General features: G+C 52.3%; 1 protein-coding gene across 1 annotated transcript in view; it reads left to right on the forward strand.

The window, feature by feature from the left end:
• The first annotated feature begins 7,828 nt into the window (after positions 1-7,828).
• Positions 7,829-18,875, forward strand: part of SLC2A9 (solute carrier family 2 member 9) — a 126,591-nt gene continuing 115,544 nt past the window's right edge. Inside the window, exons 1-2 of the mRNA XM_075545028.1 lie at positions 7,829-7,891; positions 16,826-16,924. Coding sequence (XP_075401143.1) covers positions 7,829-7,891; positions 16,826-16,924 — 162 coding nt within the window. The remainder of the gene's footprint in view (positions 7,892-16,825; positions 16,925-18,875) is intronic.

The raw sequence follows: 18,875 nt of genomic DNA on the forward strand, positions 1-18,875 counted from the left end.
GCACAGGACCATGCGGTGTTTTGTTCTGTTGTGCATCGGGTCACTATGGGTTGGAACTGACTCGCTGGCACCTCACAACAACAACAACAACAACAGCAACAACAACAGCATTGCACCTCATGAGCAGGCACCACTTATTTGTCAGCAGAGGCTTGGGTGTGGTTGTGATGCTGAACAGGTTTCAGCGACGTTTTCTGACTCAGCTGGACCAGGAAGAAAGGCCTCATGATCTCCTTCTGAAAATCCAGCCAAAAGACACTTGCGGGTCCTGAAGGTCGCATCTACAAGAGGTCATTCTATGTAGAGGAAGTGAAAAACCCCCAACTGAACCACAGGCAGCATCGTGATAAACGGAGCAAAGATGGAAGCTGTCAAGGATTTCATCTTGCTCGGGTCCGCAATCAATGCGCATGGTAGCAGCAGTCAAAAAATCAAGCCATCGCATTGGGTCCATCTGCTGCACAGAGCTCGTTAGAGTGGCAAAAAGTAAGGCTGCCATTCTGAGCACCACGGTGGCAGTTTCAACTGTCCCATACGCACGTGAAAGTCGGCTGCGGAATAAGGAAGGATGCAGAAGAGCTGATACATTTGAGCGGTGATGCTGTGGACTGTACTATGGACGACCAAGGGCACAAACGGACGTCTTGGAGCAAATACAGATAGAACACTCCTTAAGAGCGAGGATGGCGAGACCACCTCACACTCTGTGGATGTTCCCAGGAGAGAACAGTCCCTGAGAAAGGACATCGTGCTTGGTAAAGTGGAAGGGCAGCAACTAGGAGGAAGACCCTTGGGGAGACAGATGGACCTGGTACCCGCAACAACGGGCTTAAAGTTGAACTGTGAAAATGGTGCAAGACGGGGCCGTGTTTGGTTCTGTTGGGCAGAGGGCACCTAATGATGGCAACAAGAGGCCCTGGGGTGCTGCGGGACCAGGTCCATCGTGCATGGACTTTCCACAAATCTAGGGCTGACCGCACGATAACCACCAGCAAGCATGGCAACACTGTGCTTGTTGAAGGAGGCAGTACCCTGGAGTCCTCTCTTTTGGTAGTCTCTCCCTGCATCACCTGGCAGAGCCCCGTGGTGTGATTACCATTTATCTTCATCCCACATCACGCCTTGGGCCCAATTCTTATATCCAACGGCCTGATTGTCTCAGGAGAACCAGGGAGGGGATGTAGACAGAGAAGACTCCAGTAGGGTTGGCTCAGTCATGGCAAAGGGAGGTCAAATCATCTCCCAACCTTGCTGTCATTTGGAGACCATCTTCGTACTTGGGTTCCTGCAGGGCCATCATGTTGCACACCTTCAGGGACACACTACCTTTGTTGTCTGTGTGACAGCAAAGAAAGGTAGTGTTCTCACATGAATTGTGTAGTGGAAGCCACTCACACACACTAAATGCACCCTTGGAGGTGGACAGGGTGGTGGCCATGGAGACCATCCTTTGGGCTTCCTTTGTCTCCCTCCCCTCCATCCTTTTGGATCTCATTTCCCCCCTCTCTTTGACTGCACCTCTTCAATCTGGTTTCTGTCCGTCTCCTCTGGCCAGGTGAGAATGCTGGACTCTGGGCACAGGTTGAATAAACTACAGCTTCCAAGGTGGGAAGCTGTCAAAGGCGAACAGACAGGCAAGGAAGCAGACAGCCTATGCAATTGGATTCTTGTCAGGCAAACGCTATCCGTTATGAGATGCACGGCAATGGGGCAATCCCAAAGGGAACAGACAGGAAACCAGAGGAGCCAACCTTGGACATGAGCCAGGGAGGGGGTGGGGAAATGTTATAAGCAAGCTGAGAAGGTTCAGAAAAACAGAGGCCCAGTGGGCAGCCATGCGCTGGGGGGTGCTGAGATGAGAGTTGGGGCCCCTTGATGCAGAGCCTTGGATGTCACACTAGCATGCTGCCTACAACAGCCCCTTGCCAACAATATCCTTGCTGTGGAGTCCTTTCCGGCTCATAGCAGCCCGCGGCACAAGAAAGCAATATCCTGGTCAGGCCTCCCAAGATGACCTCAGGGTCTGACTCAGCAGCTCAGAGCCCGTCACCTCGTGATGTCACTAATTACTGTGCAGTCATCTCTAACTCCTGGTGATCTTATCCATAACAGAGATGCCCAGCCCGAAGATCATCTTCACGATCCTCACTACATTGGAATCCGCCGTTGGATGCTATCTTTGAATCCACATCATGGAGGGTTCCCGTCATGTTTGCTGACCCTCTACCAAAGGCGATGCTCTTTTTGTAAGGATCGGGCTCTCTTGAGGGCATGTCCGGAAGATGTTCACGAGTCAACGTCTTACCAGTTTCCCTTCCAAGGACCATTCTGGTTGTATTTCTCCCACCATCCTAGAGGAATTGTGTCTTGTTCCTGAACTTTATTTTCTGCTGGAGGAAGGAGCAGAGCATTCAAACATTACTTCTCTTAGGTTACTCAAGATCTTTAGGGTTCATTTTTCAAGTATTGTTTTAAGTAAAGAAACCAAAATAACTTGTTTTTCTAGCAGAGTATTGGAAAACTCTCGCATGTGCGTGCACACCCGCACTCTCAGTGCGTGCGCGTAATAAGGTAAACACTGGCTAAAATACCATCCACGTTGCCAAAGAACAAACTAATCTGCCTGGGAAGAAGTGCAGCCAGAATGCTCCTTAGAGGCACAGACGCGAGACTTGGTCTCACGTACTTTGGACGTGTTGTCAGCAGAGCCCAGTCCCTGGAGAAGGACACCAAGCCTGGTAAAATAGAGGATCCGTGAAAAGAGGAAGACCCTTTATGTGATGGGTTGGTGCAGTGGCTGCAACAATGGGCTCAAACATAGCAACAATCTGGAGGATGGAGCAGGCCTGGGCGGTGTTTTGTTCTGCTGCGTGGGTCAAATGGGCTCAACGGTGCAGAGCCTCACAGCAATAGATCACAGCCATGTAGTGACTGCCTACTCGGTTTCCTCCGCACATAAATATGGGGTTTGTCCTCACCATCTCTGCCAACTGGTCCATCTCTGGTGGCTTTCTTCCTGCATGCTGGGCCAACCGCTGCCCCCCCCCCCACTTTCAAAATGTTTTCCAAGCTGTCCAAATGCTCTGACTCAAGCCGTTCCTCCCCTAGAATGTAAGCCCCGCGAGTGAGACCTGGTTTGGTCAAGGTTGCCTCTCCATTAGGTGTTACAGTTGCTAGTTGCAGTTGCTAGCTGCCATTGAGTTGTCTCCTGATTCACAGTGGCCCTGTGCAGGATACAATGAGATGCTGCCTGGTCCTGAACCATCCCTATGATCTCTTATGAACTCAACGATTGAGATCATCAAGCCTTTCTTTCTAGTCCATCTTAGTCTGGAAGTTCTGGAAGCTAAAACCCACTCAGTGTCATAGCAACACCCAAGCCTCCATTGACAGGCATGGCAAACACTGTCCAGGAAGCACACTTGTTCTGCAGCCTGGAAAATGAGAGTCCTACCAATGACCCATCAGTTCTCTCATTGCCTCGATGCTCACAGTTTTAACACACCTTTGTCGCACAAGTCACTTATTGCTTACAAGTTACATTTCCAATTTAATTTTGAATTTAAAAAATCACATTTACCGTGTTTAAAAACATTCACCTCTTAGTAATGCACATCCATTAATAAGTACATCTGCTGGTTGATGTTGATTATGTCTATTCTGTTACATAGCTTTCTTTTTCTCAATAAGGACATATTTATAAGCACTTTTCATGACTGGGTAGTCCTAGATAACATAGGTTTTCAAGTACTCTATGCATCTCTATCACATAAATGGACCATCATTTAAACTTACTGGCTGGGTTTTTCCTCTTGTGAATACCATTTCTAATTTGAAAAAAAATCTGTAATGATTAGACAAGGCATAAGGAAGATGGAAGAGGAATTGATGCCTTTGAATTATGGTATTGGTGACAACTATTGAAAATACCCAAATAAACAAATCTGTCTTGAAGGAAGTACAGTCTGAAAGCTCTTTATTTTATTTATTTTTAATTTTAATTATTTTACATTTTAATTAATCATTTTATTGGTGGATCTTACAACAATCCATACATCAATTTTATTAAGCACATTTATACATATGTTGCCATCATCATTTCCAAAACATTTTCTTTCTACTTGAGCCCTTGGTATCAGCTCCTCCCTTTTCCCCTCCCTCACCCACCCTCCAATCCTCCAGAACCCTTGATAATTTATAAACTGTTTGGGCCAGCTCTGGGCCGGGAAGCCCCTTGTACCAACTTCTTGAGAAGACCTGGCTGAACTCCAAAGCACCTGCCTCCAGCATTTCACAAAGCTTGCCTCCCTGGGAAGACCACGCCCCCCTCTCCTGGTGTTCCAGGAAGCAAGTTTGCTGAGAACAAAATGATTTACTGACAGGTCATCTCCTGACCCAAAACTTGAAACTGCAGCACAAAGAACCTCTCTTCCCCTTTCTGGCCCATATGCCTTTAAGCTCATACCCTATATATATCCCGCCGCCCAGTACCAGGCGTGACTTCCCTGACCTAATTCATTGGGTCTCAAAACCCTCCTGGGGGCTCAAGATTCCACCATCCCTTTCTCTGCTTTCCTTTCTCTCCCCCGGGAGTTCTTTCCCCGCCTCAACAAACTCTTTCTCAACTTCACATTCCTGGCTAAATTCTATCTCTGTTCTGTACCTCTGTTGCCCCTCTCATAAATTATTTTAATTTTCATATTTTACACCATCCACTGATTCCCTTCACCTACATATCTATTGTTCATCCCCCAGGTGTGTGTGTGTGGGGGGGTTGTATGTCAATCATGTGTTCTGTTTCCCCTTGCTCCTTCCCCCCCACCTTCCCCTTACCATCATGGTATCACTACTCTTATGATTGGTCCAGAGGGGTTTATCTGTCCTAGATTCCATGTGCTAAGAGCTCTTATCTGTAGCAGTGTACATGCTCTGGTCTAGCCAGATTGGTAAGGTAGAACGGGGGTCATGCTAGTGAGGTGGGGCAGAGGGAAGGAAGCAATAAAGAACTAGAGGAATGTTGTGTGTTTCATCCCCTGAATCCTCTTTAGAAGCAACAATAGCAAGACTTTGTCTCTCGTACTTCGAACACGTCCTCAGGAGAGACCAGTCCCCAAAGAGGAAGAGGCTTGGTAAAGTAGAAGGCCAGAAGCAAAGAGGAAGACTCTCAATGAGAAGGCTTGCCACAGCCGCTGGAACAAGGGACTCAAACATAGCGCTGGCTGTCAGGAGGGTGGGTGCAGGACCCAGGAAGTGTTTCATCCTGTTCGACTATGAGCTGGAACGGACGCAACAGCACCTAACAACAACAGTAAGATCAAAACACTGGATTTAAATCTTTTTTCCTTATTACTGCTCTGAGTTAATTTAAAAAGTGGAATAGTTGTGCCAAAGGACAGAAACATTTTTATGGCATTAGAAATGGACTTCCAAATGGACTTCAGAAAGTGATTCAACTGGTATGTGCCTGCCTTGCCTGTAGTTAAGGAGCCTTGGTGTCACTGTGGGTTGGTCAGTGGGCTGCTAATCACAAGGTCAGCAGTTCAAGCCCATCAATTTCTCCATGAAGAGAAGATGAGGCTGTCTGGTCCTGTAAAATTTTACAGTCTTATTGTTGTGAGGTGCCACTGAGTCGGTCCTACCCAGAGTGACGCTGTGCACCACAGAGTGAAGCACTGCCCAGTCGTGCACCAGCTTCTCAACTGTTCCTGTGCCAGAGCCCATTGTTGCAGCCACTGCGCCCGTCCATCTCCTCAGGCCTTCCCCCTTCTCGCTGCCCCTCTAGTTTACCAAGCATGATGTCCTTCTGCAAGGACTGGCCTCTCCTGACCACATGTCCGAAGCACGTAAGACAAAGTCTCGCCATCCTTGCCTCTAAGGAGCACTTTGGCCTCAGTTCTTCCAAGACCGAGTTGTTTGTCCTCAGGATGTTCAGTACTCTTCTCCAGAACCACCATTCAAATGCACCAATTCTTCTTTGACCTTCCTTAGTCACTGTCCAACTCCCACGTGCATAGACGGACATTTAAAATGCCATGGCTGGGTCAGGTGCACCTTAGTGCTCAAAGAAACATCCTTGATGGTCAATATTTTCAAGAAACCTTGTGCAGCAGATTTACCCAGTGCAATGCATCTTTTGATGTCGTGGGTGCTGCTCCCACGAGCATTGATTGTGGCTTCAAGCAAGACCAAACCCTTGACAATTTAAATCTTTCTCTACTATCATGATGTCATCTGTTGGTCCGTTGTTTGGATTTCATCTTAGGAATCCCATATAGGGTCTCTGTGAGCCAGAATCAACTCTACGGCAGCAAATTTGGGTTGGGGTTGGGGTTTGTTCTGCGGGGGTAGTGATACTTTGGGCGATTTTCTTTTTTCATTTTGATGGGAGATGAGTTTCAAGTGTACTGCTTTCCTTTTCACATCTCCAGGAGCAAAGTATTTGCAGAACAAGTCCCGTCCATCAAGGGCCTTCTCTGTAGAACGCAGGTGTGCCAGGGAGGGGCTGGATTCCCTTCCTCCCTTGTCTTGTGTATTGCAAGCTGGGCAAAGGGTTACCAAGCACATCCTCCATCTCCCCCTCAACAGTTCATACTCATTTTGTTTTATCTCCTCGATTACCGTCCTCACAATGGACCATCCGTACCCCACTACTTCAGCCCCAGGCGTCCTGTTTCCATTCTACCTTCTTGCCTTCTGAACTTTGACCTTGGGTCAATACTGTCAGGGGAAGTCAGCCCCTAACACATCATTATGGGTCTGGTAGGCGCAATTGTACAGCGATAATAAGCAAAGATAGAAGTAAAGTTATAGAGAGCATGAGAGATAGAAGTGAAGTATTGAAATAAATGGAGTCAGACACTATTCATGGTAGCAATGCTCACCTCAGCTCCACTCGATGGTCCACGTGGAGGGAGAGAGTGATCTTTAGCACTAGCCCAGGCTTTTTATATTCTCCGGGGACGTGCAAGCCCCCTAATTACAGGTGAGGACATACATCATAGGGAGGGGTTGTGCCATAGGCGATACAGTAATGAGGGGGGTGGTCTAGGGACATTCATGCAACAGTAAGAGGAGGAATTGGGGGTATACATGTGATAAGATGGGCGGATAACTTAACTTTGGAAGTCACAGAGTCAGTTTGGCCTGTTCCCTGACTCATCTGATAGAGATCATTATTGGTAGGGTGAGAACGCTTGGTCACAGGTCTCAGGGAGGAATAGTTTATTGTCCCCGGTAGCAGGGAGTGAGGCCTGCCATGTAGTCTGGTTGACTAACTGCCCTAGAGGCCTACCCTGTAGTCTGGTGACTAACTACCCCCGGAGAGGATGTCTGTAAGCGTCTGACCTCTCCCCACACAATCCTGCCTTTTTTATCTCAAATGTTTGCTGGTCCTCAGGTGTGAGTGCCTCTCTCGGCTTACTGTTCCCCTGTAGACTCATTGCTTGGCTGGAAAGTCTTGGAGATGAGTTCACTTCCAGACTTAAAGGGTGACTCAGGGCCATAGTCATGGGTATGTGTGCGGGGTGAGAGTGGGGAGGGAATTCCACCAAAGAGCCTGGGTTATTCAAGATGGAGTTCAGTGTTCCCATTTCACAGATGGAAAAAGTTAGGCTGTAAAGGGCCTCAATATAACTAGGTCTCGAGGGTTCTGGGGGCTTAATGTGAGGTCTCTTGTCCCCTGACCTGATGTCCCAGCGAGCTCCCTTGCAACAAGTCTTTGAAAGGCCACTCAGTTACCGACAGCGGACAGAAAGTGTCTGATGGCATCTTCCTTTTTCTATTCCTCAGGGGGAAAAGGCAAATTCGTCTCAAATCTGAAAACTAAACCATGGAGTTCAGCGAGAAGGACCCAGCTGATGACAACGAAAGTGACCCGGCAAACAAGAAATCGGTCAGTCACTTATTTCCTCATCTCTTCCCCTCGTAGGAGTGAGTGTTCAGGTGGCCCTGGGGCAGGCCTCCTCCAGCAAGGACTAAGGTGGTATTGGGCAGAGAGAATGACCGTGGCCACAGGAAACTGAGACGGGGAGGAACAAATGAATCGGGAAGCTTCTGCTACGCGAATCTCAGTGGCTAGATGTCACTGATGAACTGATCTGTTGGAGACGTTCTGGGCGTGGATTGGTTCTCGGGCTTGAAGGTCATTTCTTGAGGGGAGAGTTGTTGAAGGTGTTATGTTAGTCCGGGTAGACTAGGGAAACAAGTCCAGGGAGACTCGTGGACATATCTGATCTCCGGCTAGCCAAAGAAGAAAACTACCTTGAGGGAGAGGTCAAACAAACATCTACTCTCCATCTTCATGATCTGTTTCTCTAGTACCCCACTCCCAAGTTACCAGCATGTGTTCGTCTGGGTTGACTAGAAAAACAAATCCAGGGAGACTCATATGCATATAAGAAAGGCTTTATATACAGGAACAATTGAAGATTGAGGCAACACCCCAGCCCAGTCCAGATCAGTCCATACATCCGATATTAGCCCATGTGTCTGATACCAATCTATAAAGTCCTCTTCAGACTCACAAAACACAGGCAATGACGCCGAATGGAGGAAGATCACAGGCCAGTGGGTGGGAAGTCTTGTGGATCCAGTGGAGTTGTAAGCATCTCAGCACTGGCAGGGGTCTCCACGTGACTTCTCCAGCTCAGGGCACTAGTGTGGCTCCATGTGCCTTGTCAGCTGCAATGTCTCCCAGGGAGTGAGCATGTGTCCCATCTCCAGTGAGCTATTTATCTCCTTAAAGCCTCCACATGAGGTCATCAAGGGGCTACCTGATTGACTGGCTAAATTCCACACCGTCACTCACAAGTCTCAAATTGACAGCAGGTTAGGTAACTACCACAGTAGTCATGTCATCACCCTTATGAATGTGCTGAAACCTATTCTCTTGCCCCCGTGGCTCAGTCATTGACATAGTCAAGCACTTGGCTATGAGCTAAAAGGTTAGTAGTTCAAACTCACCCACAGGTGTCTTGGAAGATAGTTCTGATGAGCAGTTCCTGAGAGGTCACGGCCTCGAGAACCCTATGGCGTGGTTTGACTCTGCGTGCGCATTGTTGTTGGGTGCTATGAGCGGCAGCCCGTGCACAGAACAATGAGACACTGCCCAGTCCCACGCCCTGCTCGCAATGGTTCTTATGTCTGAGCCCAATGTTGCAACCACCGTGTCCGACCATCTCGTTAAGGACCTTCCTCTTTTCCACTGCCCCTCATTTTACCAAGCATGGTGTCCTTCCCTGGAGGCTGCTCTCTTATACCTACTGTTTGGTGTTAAGACAACTCTGGGGCATACATTTGGTTTATGGTTTAAAGATGATTTGGGGGCAATAGTCTCCGGGCTTCATCCAGCCTCTAAGGCTTCTGAAAGCCTGGTGTCCATGAGAATTCAGAATTCTGTTCTCCGTCTCTTTGCTTTGAATCCAAGAGGCTCGTATAGAATGTTCAGTGATGGTAGCCAGGCAACAACCAGTTCTCCTGTTCTCAGTGAAGACGACCTTGGCACATTAGTTTCAGGGGCTCATCCGGCCTCTTTGGGTTCAGAAAGTCTGTACTCCATGGGAATTTGAAATTCAAGTCTACGATTTTTCCTTCTTTAATCAAAGATTCTATAGAATATCACTAATGGTAGCCAGGTACCAACTATTTCTTCTGGACTCGTACCAATGGAGGCTCTCTTCCCTCCTAGCCCCCATCTGCCAGCAGAAATATTCTCATGAACCGTGGGTGGCCAGATCTAGGTATGGACCCCACCACATGGATGCCCTTCTTCTCCACATCCTGCTCAACCCCACCCCCCATCACAGAGACTCTGAGGGAGGGGCTGCCAGCTGGTGAGATGTAGGATATGCTGAATCAAGCGTGGGTGCACCGATGGGTTTGGGGGGGGGGTCTTTTGTGATGTGGGTCTGAAAGTCCAGGGTCTGGGTGACGACCCTATGGGGCAGTGGGGACTTTCTGGGATGGGAAACATTTTGTGGGGTACTTGAAATGATGTCTGAGAGAGGGGGGGAGAGACAGAGAGAAGGAGCGAGAGGAAGAGAGAGGGAAACGTGACAGAGAAGAAAGGGAGGGAAGGAGGGAGGGAGACCAGTGGACTCTGGAGGCCACTACGTGATGATACAGGGATGCTTGTGCTTGGGAAGGTTCTCGGAAACAAGCTCTTGGAGCAGCAGCATGTTGCCCGGGTGTGTGACTCACAGGACCTCATGAGCTCTGAGGAGGGGGCTTCAGACACCTTTTGAGGTGGTGGATGCCGGCTTTAAGGCAGAGCTGTTCCACCAGCTTCCGGGCTTGGCTGTGTTGTTAGTGCACATTGACTGCCATCCCCCCGGCTCTGCGTCCAGAGGGCTTCCTGAGCCTCCCGGCAAGGAGAGGCAGCCCCAGGAGGCAATCGGTCGTGGTGTCGATGGGCCACACGTTCCACATCCTCCTGCTGTTCCCGACTCCCTTCTTCCTCTGTTGCTCCAGACGGACAGAGACCAACCGCCCTGCCTGGATGGCCACTCTCAAGCAAAGCTCATGCTTTGGCCTTGGTGCCTCGTCTCAGGTGATGCGTGTGGTCACCACCATGACCCAGAAGAACTATGTCCATATTGCTACCTACCCAAGTCTACCGACCAAATCGGCCGGCAACTGTGAAAAGGACAGGCTGAACTCCGCCGGTCCCCCCACCCCGGTGTGGAGTGAGGTGCAAAGATGAAGGCCCCTGTATCAGCCACCTTGGTGCCTGTAGCAGGTTACGTCAAGGTTCCACTGTCTGGGCTTTGGGCGTGTCCCCATTTGAGAATAATATGGACCTAAAAGAAAGCAGCCCCTCCCCATCTTTCCCCTGCTAGGGAACCATGACCTTGTGTCCACTGAGACTTTCTAGCATCTTCCAGATGTCAGTTGCAGGAGTAGCTCGTGAGCTCTTTTCATGAAGGGCTGGAAGAGGCCCTGGGAATATTCAAACTCTGGGGACCCACAGGGAATTCTGGGTGGTGTAAGCAGCTAACACTTGCCTAACCGAGGGTGGGAGGTGTGGGTCCAGCCAGAGGCACGCTGGCAGAAAAATCTGGAGATCTACTGCTGAATTATCCGTTGTGGAAGCCCCTGTGGAGCTCCCAGGTGGCATTCTTGTTGTGTGCTGGGCTGCTAACCACAAGATCAGAGGTTCGAAGCCACGGACTCTCCTTGGGAGAAAGAGGAGACATTCTACTCTCATAGAGAGCTGTAGTCTCGGAAACCCGCAGGGCCAGTTCCCCCTGTCCTAGAGGGTCACTATGGGTCAGAATCGACTCAGGGGTAGTGAGTTTGAGATTGAAAGTCTCCAGGAGTTGAAGACAACCTGGAAGGCAATTGATGGGCACATGTAGTCCCTGCCCTCGCTGTCTGCAGTCAGGTGCTGGCCACTGGCCCAGCCTCTGCACGCGCCCTGGGAGAGCGCATGGCCCAGCCACCTCTCTGGCACCGGAGACCTGTGACTGGAAGCAGGGGGCCGGCTATTGGACTGATTCTGGTTTGTGCCCAGGGGTCTGGTCTCATCACTGCTCTCCTGCCAGGCACACAGCAGGGGTTGCTCAGGAGTGCCCTCTCCCTGCCTCCCCACGCCCCCCACCCCCTCGCCAGGTCAGGGACTGCACACAAAATGGCCCAGGTGCTCAACTGCTCAGGTGCTGAAGGCTCCTTGGCAGAAAGTTCTGGCCATCTCCTGAAAAAACTCCGCTGTCGCAAACCCGGTGGAGCCCAGTTCTCCTCCGACACGCCCCCACACCATGAGTAGCTCACCAAGAATGCCCTGCAGAGGGCATGAGTGGGGAGCTCTCCAGGAATGCCCTGCAGAGAGCAGTGGACTAATGTTTCTTCTTGTAGAGTGCAGGGCAGACAGGCCCGCTCCCTGGGGTTTCATGGTTTATCCTTGTTCTAAAAAACCAACCAGGGCAAAGATCAAAGGCCTCGGCTGAGCAATTGTGGAGGAGGTGAGGTGGAGTCAGGGCTGGAGACCTGGGCCTGCCTGCAAGTCTCTGGCTTTTTGTTGCTGGGGCTCAGAGACCTGAGTCCCCAGAGCAGGGGCTGCAGGCTCTCCAGGAGTGGGTGGCTGGCCTGGTTTGGGAGCCGCTCCAGCGCGCCTGCAGTCTTGATGAAGTTGCCTCATTTCCCGGCCAGGCGGGTCCCGCCCTCTTACCCATGGACTCTGTCTCCTCGTGTGTCCAAATGCCCTGGCAGCGCGCAGGCTGCCAGCAGGGCCGGGCTTGTGGAGACAGAAGCATGGATTCCCCGGAGCTGAGCCTCCCTGTTCTCACACCCAGGCCCAGCAGCTCCCAGCTCCCAGGGAGGGAGTCCACCCAGTGGGAACCCCTGGGGAGCAGTAAGCCAGCGGGGAGGAGAAGCCAGGTAAGAGAGACAGGCAGCCAGTCTCTTTATGGCAGGAGGCTTGGGGGCCAGTCACGTGGTGGGGGTGGGGGTGGGTGGCTTCTGCCAGTTGGCAGCCATCCCAGATGAAAGGCTGTGGACTCTGGGGGCCACCTCCCCACAAGGACGTGGGCACCTCATTCTGGCTCTCGGAGCCTGTGTAGCTGGAGCGCTATCTTGGGGGCCCCTGCCGCCACATCCTCGGGGTGTCTTTCTTCCAGGGTGTGGGCACAGGCAGCCAGCACCACTGTCAGCTAGATGTTGCCTGCCCGTGGGTGGGGGCAGGCCACACAGGGCTCCCAGGAGAGCCAGAGGCCGGAGGAGGTGGCCCCACCCCACTCTTCCCCCTCTGGCCAGCACCGTCTCTCACAAGAGCTCCAAGTGTGGGGTGTGGGCAAATGTGTGAGCTCCAAAGCAATAAGGGCTCAGAAAAAATAATGTCCAGCACAGCTTGGGGGACTCTGTGGTATGACCTCTGAGCTGAGAGCCAAGGATACAAGCTTAAAGGAAAAGGGTGACAGAGCAGGAGTGTTGTGTACATGGGGATTCTGTCCTTTGTCGGGGAACGGGATTCAGTTCACAGCCCCCATCCGCAGCACGGGAGAAGAATCTTCTTGTTCCACCTGGAAAGGCCCACCCCATGGTCTGCTGACCCTCCCCACTGACCACGCTCTACCTTCTGGCTAGGACTGAGCTCTAGGTTTGCCAGGCGTGTGCGTGCTCAACAGAGAGGAGAAGCCAGTCCCCATGCCAGGGCGCCTTCTCCTGGACCCTGCCAGTGGGTGACCAGCACCTGGTTCCACTGGGTGCCAGGGATTCTGGAGGACTTACCTGCATCAACCCCTTTCTTTTGCAGAACAATTGAAGTTGTTGTTGTCACCTGTCCTCGGGCCTGTTCTGACTCCCGGCGGCCTTGTGCACACAGAACGCAGCACTGCCGGGGCCTGAGCCATCGCCACCGTCGTGGCTGAGTCTGAGCCTGGTGTCACTGCCGCTACAAGGACCTGGGAGTCAGAGGAAGGCGCAGCGAAGAGAAACACACAGGCCGGGAGCTGGGCTCCCAAGGAGGCTTGCAGAGAAGGGACCATTTGCAATGAGTAAGAGTCTTGGGAGAAGTCCGGCCAGAGTGCGCCTTAGAGGCGAGGATGGCAAGACTCTGTATTACGTACTTTGGGCATGTTGTCAGGAGAGACTGGTCCCCGGAGGAGGACAGCATATTTGCTAGAGGGGTAGCGAAGCAGAGGCAGGCCCTCGAGGAGATGGACGGACACAGTGGCTGCCACCCTGGGCTCAGACACAGGAACCATAGTGAGGATGGCGCAGGACTGTCAGTGTGCCCTACTGTGTGCACAGGGTCTCTGTGGGTCAGAACCGATTGATGACTCCTAACAACAACACGTATGAAGGAGGATTTCGGGTGGGTGTGTTCAGGCAAGGGCTTGGGGCCGGCCGTTCTCCTGGCTAGGCCATAAGGAAGCCGACACAGAACGCAGAGGAAGCCCCCTGCTGCGCAGGGCTCGAAGACTCCTCCACAGCCCGATGCAGCGAGCTCTGGAGTTACGGTCCCATTTTACAGGTGGGCAGGCTGAGGTCCAGAACGTTCCAGTGACGGGAAGAGGCTGACGGGAGCTGCCCTGTCCTGGCGCAGGGCCAGGGAGGCGGAGGAGGTGGGAAGGCCAGGGAGTTAACAATGGGCTCTGCTTTCCCTTCTGGGATCATGTGACAGATTCAGTTTCCTGAGCGGAGACCTCACCTGTTCTGTTCACTGCTGGGTGCCCAGAACTTTGTCAAAGCATGGCCCCTCGAAGACACACACACACACACACACACACACATACACACACACAGCCATGCACACACACGCATGCACACACACATTCACATACACATATATTCACCTGCACACACCCGTGTACACTCACATGCACACACTCGAGCACACACACATACATACCCCCCACACATCCATGCACACATACACACATATTCACCTGCACACACTCGTGTACACTCACATGCACACACTCGAGCACACACACACACATACCCTCCCCCCACACACATACTCACACACAAACACACAGAGGCTTATGTTAAATGACAGGAGAGAAAGCACCTCCCACTAGCCACAGGGAGTGAGCCACATCCTCCGGTCAGCCGAGGATGCGAGCTGTCCAACCTCTGCCAGAGAGACACAAGCATCAGTGCCATGTGGCGGCTGTGCCCATCGCTCGGTGGGGCGGTGGGGCAGGATGGCAGGGAGGCAGGTACAAGCCATGCCCTGCACCTCAGCCTGTGGCTCCTCATTCTGCAGTGCTCAGAGGAGGGCACTGAACATCTCAGCCTGTACCCGTGCATGTGTGCATGGGTTACATGCATGCTGTGTGTGTGCAGGTGTGCCTGCATTCTGTGTAAGCATGTGCATGTGCGCACGTGTTCATGTATGCGTGAAGGAATCTGCACATGTTTATGTATGAGTCTGCATACTTAACCATGTATATGCTGTGGATGTTTGTGTGCATGTCTGGGTGTCCATGTGAATGGGCACATGTGTGTGCACTGTGCGTGCATATGAATGTTCATGTGTGCACACATGCTTGGGTGTGCCTGTGGGTGAGCACAGGTATGCATGCACAAGCTAAGGGAACATGTGTATGTTTGCACACACGCACATGTGTGTACGTGCACATGCATGCTTGTGTATGCACATGTGTACACACAAGATTGTGTGTGAACACAGTGGTTCGTGCATTATGTGTATGTGTATGTGCATGCACTCCATGCATGTGCATGCATACATATTGCATATGTTTGTGCGCTGAGTGTGTGGCAGGTAACCACCAGTGGGTGAAGCAGACAGAGCACCTGGACCCCAGCAATCTGAGCCCGGAGGCACCAGGGAGCAGCTATGCGCCTCCCACTGATCAACTAGGGAAAGCCGTCCTGGTCTGTCAGCGCCAAGAGCAGTGGTTCTCTAGCTTCCTAATGCCGCGGCCCTTTAATACAGTTCCTCATGTTGTGGGGACCCCCAACTGTAAAATTATTTTCGTTGGTACTTCATAACTAATTTTGTTACTGTGATGTAAATATCTGATAGGCAGGATGTATTTTCATTGTTACAAATTAAACATAAAGCATAGCGATTAATCACAAAACAATATGTAATTAATTATATATTGGAAAATATTTGTTTCTAACAACAAATACCGTAAATGAAATTTTGTCGTGCAGCATGGTAACAGTCTTCAGGCCGGGTACTCGAATGTGGGCATATCTGCATGTGGGCAGACCCGCCTGGAGACGGATAGGAGAGCGGTGTCTCGGTTCCTAAGACCATTGGAACGTGTTTTCTGATGGTCTTAGGCAACCCTTGTGAAAAGGTTGTTCGACTCCCAAAGGGGTCACGACCCACAGGTTGAGAACCACTGGCCAAGAGCAATGCTCGGCCAGAATTTAATAAGTGCAAGTGGACTGGGAAGGGGCAGGGGCTGGGCCTGCCGGAAACCTAGTCCGGCTTCACCTTGGCCGGGTTCAGGTAAGACAGTATTCAGTGCACCGTCACCTACAGAGCTCCTGCCAGGAGCTGTAACCCGGCTGCTGCCAGGCCAATCCCGATCCCGGTGACTCCTGTAGGTCAGGGTAGAACTGCGCTCCACAGGCTTCCAGGGGCTGAGGGTTAGCAAGGGGATGGCTCTGGGGAGACTGGAACCTCCAGCCTTTCGGTTAGCAACAGCTGTCTGCACCACCCTGTGCCTTCCGGCACTGAAGACAGAGCAGAAAGTTTCATCATCTAGGAAGGTCCGTGAGGAAGGCAAGGTGGCAGCCACTTTGGCTACAGCAGGGGGGCTGGGGGTGGGGCTTTGCTAGAGCCAAGCCCACTGCCCAGGAGAGTGGATTCCTACTGAGTGACCTTGCAGACGGCAGTGCTGTCTCATGGGGTTTCCCAGGTTGTACATCTCCCCAGGAGTGGCAACCTCATCTCTCTCCCAGGGCTAGCACCACTGACCTTGCAGTTAGCAGCCAGAAGAGCAGCCCGGTAAGCACTGGCTAGACTGTGTTTACTGGCAGTGGAGAGCCCTGGTGACCCAGAGGTTAAGCTCTCACCTGCTAGTGCGCAGGTCGTGGGTTTGCATCTGCCCCCCATAGCCTTACATCAGGGGCTGTTCTCCTCGGCCCTACAGAGTGGGAAGGGCAGTGGTCTGGTGTGGGGCCGCTACAGATTGGCAGGAAAGCACCCTTGGGCGAGAACGTGCCTTACTCACCGCATCATCCAGAGGGGCCCTGGTGGAGGGTCTCCTAGACCACCAGTTTGCCCACCACATGGACGAGAGCCTGGCCAGCAGGCTCCACTGGCCACCACGTCCCTCCACCTTCTGCTGCCCCGGGCCATGCCCCAAGCCAGTGCCAGGGCTGACACGTGTCTTCTCTCCTCCAGAACTGGTCCTGCTCGCTCATCGTGGCCTCGCTGGTGGGCGCCTTCGGCTCCTCCTTCCTGTACGGCTACAACTTGTCCGTGGTGAATGCTCCCACGCCGGTGAGTGCCCACGCCAGGCGCCAGAGGGCGCTGCAGCCATGCTGACCACTGACTGGCTGCTGGGATCCTGGGGCTCAGGCTGCCTCGTCCTGCAGCAGGGGCTGGCCCATGTACACTGTACGTTGTGGGCAGTTCCCAGGGGCTGAAGTGTGGGTGTCCTCGGGGCGTGTGAAGGTGACATGCCAGGGAAGGGAGCAGGGGGTTCGTCCTGTGGGCAGCAGGGAGCCACCCAGCGGCTTGCTGCGCAGAAGTGTGTGTGTGTGTGTGTGTGTGTGTGTGTGTGTGTGTGTGTGTGTGTGTGTGACTGTGACTCACAGTGACCCCTCCATATCAGGGTAGAATTGTGCCTCGTGGGATTTTCAATGGCAGGGACCTTTCAGACTTAGATCGCCAGACCTTTCTTCTGAGGTGCTTCTGGGCGGACTCCAACCTCTAGCTCTTTAGTTTGTAGCTTAAGCGTGTTGACTCTTAGTATCACCATGGGAACACACACACACACACACACACACACACACACACACACACCCTACTCACCATGGCTGGCACCCCAATTCTGACTCGTGGGGGCTCCGTGGGTTAGAGTAGAACTGCCCCAGAGGGTTCTCTGGTTGTGAGGTGCCATCGAGTGAGTTCTGGCCCACAGCGACCCTGTGCACAACAGAATGAAGCTCTGTCCTGTCCGGCGCCATCCTCACACACGCCCCTGTGCTTGAGCCCATCATTCCAATCGCTGTTCGAATCCGTCTCAGAGAGGGCCTTCCACTTTCTCGCTGCCCCTCCGCTTTACCAAGCACGATGTCCTTCTCCAGGGACTGGTCTCTCCTGACAACACGTCCAAGCTAGGTGAGGCCCAGTCTCGCCATCCTTGCCTCTAGGGAGCACCCTGGCCATACTTCTTCCAAGACACATTGCTCTGTCCTTGGTACTTCCCACAGTCTTCTCCAGCACCACCACTCAAAGGCATCGATTCTTCGTCGATCTTCCGTATTCATTCAGCATCCAACCTCTACACACATGAGAGGTGATTGGCAAGGTCATGACTGGGGTCAGGCGCACCATAGGCCTCAGAGGACTAAGGAACACTCTTGCTTTTCGGCATTTTCGAGAGCTCTCATGCAGCAGATTGATCGAGTGCGCTGTGTGTTTTGACCTCCTGACTGCTGCTTCCATGGACATCGATTGTGGATTCACGCAACCTCAACCTTTTCTCCACTTATCACGATGTGACCTATTGGTCCGGTTGTGAGGATTGTGGTCTTCCTTTCACTGGGTTGTCATCCATCTCGAAGGCTGCAATCCCCGATCTTCGTCAGCCACGGCTTCCGGTCTTCCTCTCATTCACAAGCCAGGCTGTGTCATCTGCATACGTGGTTAGGAAGCCTTCCTCCAACCCGGATGCTGTACTCTTCTCCCCCTCATCCAGCTTCTCCGATGAGTTGCTCAGCATCCAGATGGAGCACATGTAGTGAGAGGATGCAGTCTTTCTTGCTATGACATAGCTTTCAGCAACACACATGCCACCGCAGTGGGACAAGCTGACAGACCAGTGGGGGGACCTTGCGGTTAGCAGCCCGGTATCTAACCCTCACAGATACCACGACTCAACCATGGCTAAAGACCATCCCATGTCACAGGCGAGGCACCTGAAGCTCAAGGTAGAGATGCCAGCTGGCAGGATGACACAGCGCCTGGCTTAAATGCCTTGAGGGCTGGCCCTGCGGTCTCCTCCCACCCTTTCTGGCTGAGCTCCAGAGGCGGCTTGTAGAACAAAAGCTTCCCTGTTGGAAGGAACCACAGAGATGATCCGCCTCAGTCGTCCTCAGTTTACAGTTGGGAACCTGAGCCCGAGCCCCTGAGCGACCTGGCACACAGGGCCCAGTGATTCCTTTGCACTCTGCCTGGGCCTCCTGCTGGGCCTCCTGGCAGGTCCTTCGCTCCCTGGATCACTTTT

The sequence above is a fragment of the Tenrec ecaudatus genome, chromosome 3 (assembly GCF_050624435.1).
Source record: "Tenrec ecaudatus isolate mTenEca1 chromosome 3, mTenEca1.hap1, whole genome shotgun sequence".
Lineage (NCBI taxonomy): Eukaryota > Metazoa > Chordata > Mammalia > Afrosoricida > Tenrecidae > Tenrec > Tenrec ecaudatus.